The 12057-nt window shown below is 42.9% G+C and overlaps 1 protein-coding gene across 7 annotated transcripts in view; it reads left to right on the forward strand.

The window, feature by feature from the left end:
- ANK3 (ankyrin 3) overlaps positions 1 to 12057 on the forward strand; it is a 695467-nt gene that overhangs the window by 620541 nt on the left and 62869 nt on the right. For all 7 annotated transcript variants that reach the window (XM_044296177.1, XM_044296180.1, XM_044296181.1 and 4 more), the window contains one exon: positions 9772 to 9993. In XM_044296177.1, coding sequence (XP_044152112.1) covers positions 9772 to 9993 — 222 coding nt within the window. The remainder of the gene's footprint in view (positions 1 to 9771; positions 9994 to 12057) is intronic.

Below are 12057 nucleotides of genomic sequence, written 5' to 3' on the forward strand. Positions count from 1 at the left end.
ACTCATATAGCCTTTATTGAAATTCTGCACCATTTTCTATATTTCATAAGGTATACAAAGTATTTTGTGCTGTCCACACAGAGGTCTTGTCCATTAAATGGCTGCTGATGGAGGGTCATGTGACCAGGAATATCACCCCCACGTGAAGTCTCCTGCATTCAAACACACAGCACCTATACTAAATTCCCAACAGTACAAGTACAGATGGCAGCTGCAGGGTATTTTAATGGAGGAGACATCACATAGAGGTGATTTGCCTGGTCACATAACTCTGCCCCAGCAGCATGATTTGCCTGGTCACATGACTTTCCCTCAGCAGCCATTTTATGGACAAGACTGTGTGGACAGCACAAAAGACTTTGTAAACAAGGAAGTACTTTTTATAAAATAAAGGACATGGTGCAAAATTTCAACATAGCCTATATTAGTAAGTGCCATAAAATAATCTCGCAAACACATTGATCAACAGTAAGCAGAAAGTCGGCAACCCCTTTAAGGGGATGAGGAGAGCCTCATGGAGAAAGAAGTGGAGAAAGAAGCATTTTTCTCAGATAACACTGTTATTAGACTTAAATACTGATGACCTATCCTCTGAAAACCGGGACCCCTACTGATCAGCTGTTCAAGAAGGCAGCGGCGCTCGCAGTAGCGCCACAGCTTTCTTGCAACTTTTCCTAGGCCATGTGACAACACGTTCATCAGCCACATGGCCTAGGCGCAGATGAGCCTCATAGAATTGAATGTGGCTGAACTACGATACCAAGCACAGCTGCTATACAATGTACGGCACAGTGCTTGGTAAGCAAGGAGAAGCCAGCGGCGCACATGAGAGCTGATCAGCTGATTGGTGGGGGTCCCAGGTATCGTAACTAGAGATGAGCGAATCTTTCAAAAATTTGATTCGCCGGTTTGACAAATTTTTGGGGAAAAATGTGGTTCGATCCAAATTTATTTGCGGTGAATTACGTTAAAAAATTGCTATTTCCTGTCTGCAGAGAGCCTTTATAATGGTGTAGACTACTGTGCCTTGCAGTAACACGCATAGGAAGTCTGCTTTGGTAGTGAAATAATACTGTGAGTCCGTATGACAAGCACATGACAGGCGTCGCACTTAGAATCACTGCACACTTCACTTATTTGGGCACAGGGCCAAAACTAACCAAATAACTTAAGTATGAACTCAGCCTTACAGGTTGATGTTAGCGCCAAGAAGAAGCGCGCTCCTTTTACACGGTTGTCAGCTGATTCGACATAGATGTCTACAGAACCAGTTCTATTGGAGAGGGTGTCAGCAGTAAGTTTGTGCTGACGTCATCGATTATTTTACCCTTCCTTGATCCGTCAGAAAAATAACCCACAAAAAAACGGATCTTGTCTATGAAGCATCCGCCTTCACTCGGTCAGCATTTGGTCAGTAATCCATTAGTATTGCTAATGCCCAAAAAAACAGCAGTGGATCCAAAAGAGAAAACACGTGAACTGAATATTTGCATGTCTTCTGTGTTTTGTACCCACTCCTGCATTTGGTTACCAAATCACAAGCCAATTCTGATTGGACCATACAGGCCTTGCAGCTGCTACACAGACAGGATCCGTTGTGCATCTCATTTTTCCTTCCTTCTGACAGATCAGAAGAAGGGTCAAATAAATGATGATGTCCGCCAGGCTGAAAGACAAAATAGTGGCCCAGTCCTGAAGTGGGGAGGGTAGGAACAGCATGATAAGTCCACAGAGTGGCCCTATGACATAGTGGTGAGGTGGAAACAGCATGAGGAGGCCACAGAGTGGCTGAATGACAGAGTGTGGAACAGGCGGCAGCAGCCACATCAGGAGGAGGCCACAGAGTGGCACAATGACAGTGTGGAGGTCACAACAGCACGAGGAGACCACAGAGTGGCAAGGTGACATAGTGTGGAGGTGGCAGCAGCATGAGGAGACCACAGAGTGGCAAGGTGACATAGAGTGGAAGTGGCAGCAGCATGAGGAGACCACAGAATGGCAAGGTGACATAGAGTGGAGGTGGCAGCGGCATCAGGGGGCCACAGAGTGGCAAGGTAACATAGTGTGGAGGTGGGTGGCAATACCATTACCCGCTGAAGATGGTGGGTGAAAGAAGGAGCACTTGGTATCAGATGTGTGGCATCAGGCGGGTGACAGCATCAGAATAGTAGCTGAGGCAGGTAGCCAGAAGAAACCGGTCTCTTTTGTCAAAGTGTTGGTGTGGCACCATGGTGGGTGGAAATCCTGGCTGATCCATGCCGGATTCATGTTGACAAAGTTCAGTCTCTCCACATTTTGGGTGGACAAGCGAGTTCCTTTTGGGGTAACTATGGCCCTTGCCGCACTAAACACCCGCTCTGATACCACACTACTGGCCAATCAGGACAGCTTTTCCAGGGCAAACTCGGTCAGTTGCAGCCACAAATCCAGTTTGGCTGCCCAGTAGTCCAGCGGATTATCAATGACGGATGGCAGGGTGCACTCCAAGTATGCCACCAGGTCTAGATGCTGCTGCTGGGGAGTATTTCTTCACTAGATGTCTATGTAAAAGGTTAGTATTTATTAGCACCTTATTATAGCAAAACCATAAAATACAGAACAAAAATAAAAAATGGAATTGTATATATATCAAAAAAATTATATATATATATATATATATATATATATATAAATAAAAAACCTTGACTGGTTACCATACAGTACGGTGTGTAAAGTGTGGATAGCAGACACAGGTCACTGGAACCAATGAGGTGGCTGACATCCACGCCGTTCACACCAACATCTGCATATATGCACCAACATAGAAGTATTCAGCATATATACGCCAATTCCTTAGTTGCTAAATCCACACCATTGGGCATATGTATCCTCATATGAGAGGCTATCAACATGCAATGGAGTATTATACCCTCCTTAAACCACCATATATAATATGCAATAGGTATAATCTTTCTTAATCTGACATAACTGTAATGAACATATGAAGTGTGCCAGTATATTTCCTAGAATTAGTTGGCCTCCCCAGAGCACTTGCAGGCGTTAATTGAATTTGGAATCCGCTCAATCAATTAAAGTTAGGACGCACTACCTTATCTCTCGGCTGTATCACTCATGGAGGGCCGCACTTGGCATACCACATGGCTCGGAGATTCAGAGCTTGGCGTCTCACGTGGGCCGGCGCAGCTCTTTCCTAGACAGAGCGTAGAGCGGGCTTCCTTGTCTCCCTATCTCTCCAGTGACCTGTGTCTGCTATCCATAGTTTACACACCGTACTGTATGGTAACTAGTCAAGGTTTTTTATATATATATTTTTTGATATATTTTTATATGTACAATTTAATTTTTTATTTTTGTTCTGGATTTTATGGTTTTGCTATAATAAGGTGCTAATAAATACTAACCTTTTACATAGACATCTCTGGGTGGTCTCATATGGTGAGTGCCTGTCGTTTCTGTATATTGATCTTATTTAACTTTTGATTGGGTGAGTCAATACGACATAACCTCCGTATCCCGACCTATAGATGGGTGAGCCTCCAAATTATTATTCTAGTTTCTTCACTAGGCTGGTGAAGAAAGCTGCTTATCAGCGACTCTAGACTCAGGCTGCTGCTGATGGAGCTGGTACTGCTCTTGCCACCCCACCCCTCCCCAGCAGCCATGGCAGTGGAACATGAGCGCAGAGGGCCCCTCTCAGCGGGTGTAAAAAAGGCACCGATTTTGGGCCGATAGAGAGAGTCCAACAAGGTGGAGAGCCAGAAGTCATCCCTCTGCCAAATGCTGACAATTCGGCTGTCACTACGCAAGCAAGTGAACATGCATCGAACAATTTGTGCAAGTGACTCGGAGGGACTCCCTGCCTCCATCTCCCCTGCATATTGCCACGGTGTATCTGGGTCCTCTGCTTCGTGTTCCTCATGGCCCTGTAGCTCCTCCTCTCCTGTCACCTGTGTAGAAAAAACACCCATTTCGCTACACATTGCTTGTGCTCCAATGTCCTCCTCCTCCTCCAGTTCAGCCCCCACAGGGCCCATGTGGCCGTCAGATCTAGGCGCTATGTCTCCAGTCCCCTGACCAGACAGATTTACCAGCATCTGTTCCAGGACATGAAGCAGTGGAATGACATTGTTCATCCCGTACTCCTGGCGACTGACAAATAACGTGGCCCCCTCAAAGGGCCTGAGCAAATGGCAGGTGTCTTGCATGAGCTGCCACTGGCTGACATCGAAGTTACACAGGGGAGTACTCCTGTCCGCTTGGGTCATCAGGAAATCGTTAATGGCCTTTCTCTGTTCGTACAGTCGATCCAACATATGGAGGATGGAATTCCAACGGGTGAAAACGTTGCATATCAGCCTATGTTGGGGGATGCCATTCTGCTGCTGCAGCTAAAGGAGGGTGTGTTTTGCAGTGTACGAGTGGCTGAAGTGCATGCAAAGTTTGCCTGAAGCCAGGTGCGTGCCACTGGGTGATGCAGCAGTTGCTGCGGCAGGCTGGACTACCACATAGAAGCCACGGTTCTCCCAGACCACTTTATGGTGACGCTGCATATGTTGATGCAGGGCCGTAGTGCCAACATTGTCACCCTGGCCATGCTTCACCTTCTGCCCACAGATTCTACATATGACCAGGTTCACCTCCTCAAGTGGGTTAACAAACAAATGCCACACCACCGAGTAGGTGATATTACCCCCAGGTGACACTACATACTGACTGACTGCTACCGCCCCGTGCACCGCTACTTCCTGGGCACTTGAACGGGGCTGAGCTGCGCCTAGGCCACGTGACCGATGAACGTGTCATTACTGGCTACTGCGAGCACCGCTGCCTTCTCGAACAGCTGATCCTGAGTGTCAGAGGATAGGTCATTAGTATTAAAGTCTCAGAAAACCCTTTTAATTTATGCAAACGTGTGTGACAATTTAGTGACCATTCAATAAAATGAACCAGTGTATTATTTGAAACGAAAATAAAGAAAACATAAGATAACATAAAAAACATATCAGATATTGTGAAACAGTGAAACCATATGGGCCAAAATAGTGTCTGATTGCTCTGCTTTTGAGAAAGAGAAAGAAAATGAAATGTGATGGCCCAGTACCATTATCTACTATGGCTATGTACAAAAACATTTTAAGGGGGTCATTTACTAACATTCCTTATGTCAGTTTTTGGCATAAAAAAGTCATAAGACCCTGTTTTACGACTTCTTAAATCTCCATGTGACATAATTCAAAAATACCCCAGTCAGTGACTAGAGCAGTTTTCAATCTAGGCTCACGGACTGCCAGAGGATGTGCCTAATTTATGACAAAACATTCTCCTCGTCATAATTTAGGTGCATCCTCTGGCAGTGCGGGAAGGGGGGGGACTATCAAAGACTGGAGCAAAACACACATCTCTGATAAATGACCCTGTTAGTTTTTCCTCTAGTACTGACGGTATACATTTAAGTAACGGTATCTGATGTGAAATAGTATGTGGCGCGGTAGGCTTGCTCTTGCTGACATTAACTGTAGAACATTGCTGAATCTGAGGTGTTCTCTTTGTGCATCTGCTTGCAGCAGGAGTATGGATATTCTGTCTATACCTGATGTACCTTTTGTATTCTATCAAATAGGACATCCTTCATCAGCAATGTCTTATATAATTTTCCACATTCAGCTATATGTCAATATCAATGGCATACATACCGTAGAGGCAGTGCATATGATTCCTATTGGGCATGACATCGAACTTTGCCTGCTTGCCATGCACAGATGCTATTCAGTTTAATACTAGCTCCCCCTAGTGATAGCTGCCAGAGATGACTGAACCGCTCAGAATTCTATTCCGGTTTGACTTGGCCAAATTGTTCGACTGATTGTTCCCGAATCGAAAGTGCTCAAAATGGCCAGAACATTTGTACATGACACTCAGAGGTCTCATAATACACATATATTGTTAATAAGTAGGGAATTTTGAACCTAAATCGGTGGCTCAACACAGTGGCTCAGTGGTTAGCACTGGTGGTTCTAGGTTTGAATTTGACCAAGGACAACATCTGCATGGAGTTTGTATGTTCTCCGTTTGGGTTCCTCCAGGTTCTCCAGTTCCCTCCCACACTCCAAAGACATACTGATAGGGAACTTAGATTGTGAGCTTCATTGGGGACTGCATGATGCTAATGTCTGTAAAGCGCTGCGGAATATGTCAGCGCTATATAAGTGCATAAAATAAATAAATGAATACGGTAGAGTACGCTGGGGATGAAGGCCAGTTTTACACTAGCGGTAAGAGACCCGGCAGGCTGTGTGCAGCGGTATTGTCCGGTCGATTCTCTGCTTATTTGCCAGGTTGCGGCCGGATCTCTTCTGGACCCTATTCTAGTTAATGGGGCGGGGGGCAATCAGGTACCGTCCAGTAATATCGGACCAGAGAGCTCCAGCAGGCTGTTCCCTGCCGGATCTCTATCACTAGTGTGACACTAGCCTAACGCAGTAGTATAAAGGTATATTGGGACCTACTTTGTGTTTTCTTGTGTTTGCCTATGGTTTCAATGCTCATAAATTCTCAGGGTAAAAGGCAAGCAGTGCGGCTGATATAATTAAAAAAAAAACTACTGAGGCAGCTTCCTAATATTTTCTGCTAGTTTCCCCTATATACCGCTGCTCATAGGACTGTAATTTGGGAGATGATGGGTGCTATGAGTGGAATCCTTTCAGACTAGGTGCTAGAAGGTCTTCATTGCTGCTTTTAGCTATGTGTTGTATAGAAAGAATAGCACGCTCATGCTGACTCACATGTTTTCCTCCTTTGCTACCCATGCAGTTTTTTATGCTGATCAGTTTGTCGCTCGCTTTTAACTGTTTATATGACTATTTTTCCGTTTTGCTTTTCTATATTATCTTGCAGCTATTACTCTTCACTTCCACTGTATGATGCAAGGTGATCATGCTGATTTGTGTGTGGTTGTGACTATTTTCTGGATGTAAAAGTACTAACTCGGTTTACATTGCTGCACTTAGACTCCCTGATTATTTCATGCAACTACAGAGCTGACTTTATTTAATGTGTGGACACAAAGCTTGAGATGCATTGAATGTATATGAATGTATTGTGGTTCTTCTGGATTAGCATGCTGCTATAGAATTACAGACTGCAAAATTGATGTTCTGGATTGGAGAAGCACCATAACATTTTCAGGCAATTCTTAACGTAAAATGGGCCATCAATATCTGAATGGTGGAGTTGTGAATCCCTGAAGCGGTGCTACTCTTCCTAGCAATACTATCAGTACTATAGAAACCAGGATGGTGGGTGGTGCCCAATAGCATTAGTATTAACTTCTAATGACCACTACAATATAGTGCGAACACAGCCTTACAGCAGTTTAGTTCATGTAGGCAAAATGTAGTATGACGGCCATTCAGATGGACTCTACAGAGGGTCTATGGCTTTAGAAGGCATTAGGACATAGGCAGTCTTAATGGGACAACCACTTTAAATGGGTTGTCCAGGATTTTAGTTTTGACAACCTATCCTCAGGATAGGCCATCAATATCTGATTGATGGGGGTCTGACACCCCTCACCCTTGCCAATCATCTGAGTCGCTCAGGTGCAGGAACTTCACAGCTTGATCCTTTGTATAGTGGATGGAGATGGCTACTACACTCTGCTCACGTTCACTTCAGTGGAAGCAGCGCTGCAGTAACCACCTCCATTCCCTACACAATGGACGGAGCCGTGTTTTCTTGTGTCGACTTCTGGATCTACTGCAGAACATCTGATTGGTGTTGTCACCACCAGTCAGATATTTGATGGCCTATCCTAGGGATAGGCAATCAACAGTAAACTCCTGGACAACCCCTTTAAGGATCTAAGTTACCAGATTACATCCTTTCTCAATTAAAAATTCTGAATTAAATGTCTTAAAATAGAACTTAAGACATTGTACCAAGAGTACCCTGTACACATTGACTTTATGGGTATGTTTGAGACACAAACACAAAGCCCATGGATTGGTTTTTTCTTGCTTAATTTAGCAGTCACAATAAAGCAGAGCTGTTTTACTGAGCCAGTCACAGGAACGTCTGAGACACTTCGGATTCACATTACACAGTGCTTAGGAAAACCCGAGGATATCCCATAACCTGAAAGAGCATTCCCTCATGAAATAAACCGGTTTATATCAAAGGAGCTTTGTGTGCCTCATACAGGCAGGGCTTGTTTGTGTTCACAGTAGCCAAATGTCACTAGAAGATCTGTGTCTTGTTTAATTGTATGAGAAGGAAAGAACCGCTGTCGTAATCAATGATGGGCAAAGTAAGTCTATGTCCAGGCTAGAAGACTCTCCAAGTTTTATTCAATAGGAAACCATCTGAAACGTTCTGTGTGCTTGATTTTCAAGGCTTTCTGTGCTGCTCTCATACTAAAGGCAGGACTGTTGAAAAGAGAGTCCCTTTAAAATTGTGCTTATAGTGGATTTTACACCCAGTAACATCTGATATGGTGTACAATAAACCTCCATTGTAAAATCTCCTTGACATTATCTGATCCTTCCTTATTTTCTATGTACTACGACAGGGATGAACATCCTAGGGCACTCCAGCTGTGGTGAAACTATAGCTCCGATAATGCACACCTGCATGACTGTTGTCAGAACTCCTATAGAAGTGTTGTAGTTTCATCACAACTGGAGTTTTCTGACCCCTGTACTAGGAGATGCTTTACCAACACCTATGGCCATTAACACATCTCCAGGCCACGGTCCTTGTCCATCCAGATTTTGCATTCATCACTTATATGAAAATGAGACATTGATACTTAAATTGAGTTTTCACTTTTTAACATCATGTTGTTTTAGGCATAAATTCTGTACTGATTAATTTCAAATACATTATTCTACTGATTGGGTCCTTATTCTTCTGATTCTATTCATACTGCCATTCAATGATATGGGCAAAGGTCTGGCTGCCTACGGTCACCACTAAGGTGATCTTACGGCTTGCTATTTTATTATTAAGTTCAGTGTATGAACAGTTTGCATTAAGCTCCTCAACTCCCCCTAGTGGTGGCTGCAGAGAGAATTTACTGGGATTGTCTAGGATTTTAATATAGAAGACCAATCCTTAGGATGAGCCATCGATGTTAGATTAGTGGTAGTCTGATTCTTCACACCCCCGCAGATCATCTGACTGAAGAGGGCATGGCGTTCTGGTGAGAGCTTTGGCCTCTTCGTTGTTTAACAGAGACAGTGTCTTGCATTTTGTAGTGGCCGTATGTGGTACTGCATCTTGGTTGCAAATTTAATGGGACAGAGCTACATGTAGTACCATGCACAGCCACTCAAGAATCTATGGCACTGTGCCTCACAACAAAGAGGCCACAGGGCTAAATGGAGTTCCAGAGCCCCTTCAAACAGATAATTGTTGATGTGGCAGGAATTGGACCCTACTTCTCTAATAAGGATTGTCAATCCTAAGAGTAGGTCATTAATATTAAAATGCCAAACAGCCCCTTTAACATTTAATTATATGTCTATACGGCAAGGCTGACTTCTGTGTCAGAAAAATGCAGCCCTGACCCCCTAAAAATAATTAATCAGAACTGGATTTTGGACTTGAATTATTACATTTGCATGACAACCCTAAGTTATGATTCTTGCACAATTGACCTTTTCTGGAGTGTTTAAAATGATTAGAACTAATCATAGAAACTGCATGAATAGATATTATAATTATTTGTCCCCATAACAATGCTCCTTACACTATAGGTTCTGTTTCTAACAGTTTTCTAGTAAGCTTCATGGTGGACGCCCGTGGTGGCTCAATGAGAGGAAGCCGGCATAATGGCATGAGAATTATTATCCCACCAAGGAAATGCACAGCCCCAACCCGTATTACCTGCCGCCTGGTCAAGAGGCACAAATTAGCAACACCACCAATGGTAGAAGGAGAAGGATTGGCAAGTCGCTTGGTTGAAATGGGCCCAGCAGGGGCTCAGTTTTTGGGGTAAGTTACTTTATTATACATTTATTTTATTTTTATTTTTATTATTGTTGTAATTTACAGTTTGGAAAAAAAGCTTCCTTACCATTCAAGCTTATTCCATAGTGACATCTATACAGTATAACCCTAGGGGGCAGTTGTTTAATTCTTTTTTTTAGCCAAATATATATTGTAGGAATATTTCTATTTATTACGTTGTTTTATTTCTATGTATGTAACAGTAAAACAATTCAGGAGAAATTATCCTTACCTGTATCAGTCTCAAAAATCAGTGAAGGCTCTATCTGTAAAATGTTTTAGTTGGTTGATCATTGACCTTATGCAATTTGATTGGGGAGTACGGAAATTGTATCTTTGTCCTTTTCTGCTGTAATTATTATGTAGATTATTGTGTTTTCTATCCGTGACTCCATTTCTCTGTGCATCAGATCAGTTTAGATGACTATGATCGGACTGCACTCTCGCAAATTGTTTTCTTTGACCTGTTTTTTATGGGACTGCAGGGAAAACCTGTAGCCTTGTTCCTTACATAGCTCAAGAGCTCACATTCTGGCTATTGCTATGATTTTTATTCCACATCTCTATATTGCATTGTATTCTGCGCTAACATTGCTACAGCATACAATGGAATGTGCCAAAACTTTGTGAATTAACCTAAAAATTGCTAAACCCTTGCAGCAAGTGACTGGCTCTACTGTCAGTTGAAAAGCTTGTCTGTTGCTGGATTTCTTGACCCTATTATCCTGTCCTAGTCTGGAGTCCATGCGAAGATATTCTGGTGGGCCAGTCTGGCTATGTTATTAGTTACCCAATAGGATAATATTACATTTGTGCCATTAAGTTTCAAATTCTACATGCTTATAGAGCAGGCAAATCTGCAGCATATACAGTGCTGTAAAAAAATATTAGCCCCTCATCCAATTTCTTCTACGTTTGCCAATTTGTCACATTAAAGTGTTTCAGACAACCCTACTAACTTCAATATAAGATAAATACAACACTAGTGAAGGCAACATGCTGCTTTTAAATCATCCTTCCATTTACTGAAGATAAAAAGGTGTATCACCTATGTGAAAAAGTAATTGCCCCCTAAACCTAACATCTGGTTGCATCACCCTTGGCAGTTACAACAGCAATCGAGCATTTGCGATAACTTGCGATGAGTCTCTTACATTGCTGGGGACAAATTTCATCCACTCTTTATTGCAGAATTGTTTTTATTTGGCTATGTTGGAAAGTTTTCCAGCATGAAATGTCCATTTAAGGTCTTGTCAAAGCATCTCAATGGGAATCAAGTTAGGACTTTGATTTTGAGCCCCTCAGAAGTGGGCTTGCTTGTGTCCTTTGGATCACTTTCCTGCTGTATAACCCAACTGTTCTTGAGCTTTTGGTCTTGAACTAACAGGCAGACATTCTTGTTCAGGGTTTTTGATAGCACAATTCATGGTTCTAACAAATATGTCAAGTTGTCCAGGTCCTGCAGAAGCAAAGCAGCTCCAGACCAGCTTTACTTCAGATGAAATGGGATTTATATCTTCCAAAACATTCCACTTTTGACTCAGTCCACAGAATACTGTATAATGCCAAATGTCATCAAGCTGTTTTTGGCAAATGAAGACAAGCCTTTATGTTCTTTTTGGTCAGTGATGGTTTTCTCTTTGCATCTTTACCATAGACACCATTTTTGCCAGTGTGTCTTTGTGTAATTGTGTACATTGACCTGAATTGAGGCAAGTAGTTCTTTAGATGTTCATCTGGGCTCTTGTGTCACCTCCTGGATGTGCCATCGACGTGCTCTTCATGTAATTTTGGTAGACTGACCACTGCTGGCAAAGTTTACCACTTTCCAGGTTTGTGGATAGTGGCTTTCAATGTGGTTTGCTGGAGTCCCAGAGTCTTAGCGATGGCTTTGTAACCCTTTCTAGAATGGTAGAGTTCAATGACTTTGGCGTATTTATTTGAATATGTTGCTTTTTGAGACCTTCTATCCTGCTTCACATTTCCAAGCAGTTTCTATGTAAGTGATGTTTAGATTCAACAGGTCTGGCTGTAGTCATGCCTGGGTGT

Source organism: Bufo gargarizans, chromosome 6 (assembly GCF_014858855.1).
Source record: "Bufo gargarizans isolate SCDJY-AF-19 chromosome 6, ASM1485885v1, whole genome shotgun sequence".
NCBI lineage: Eukaryota > Metazoa > Chordata > Amphibia > Anura > Bufonidae > Bufo > Bufo gargarizans.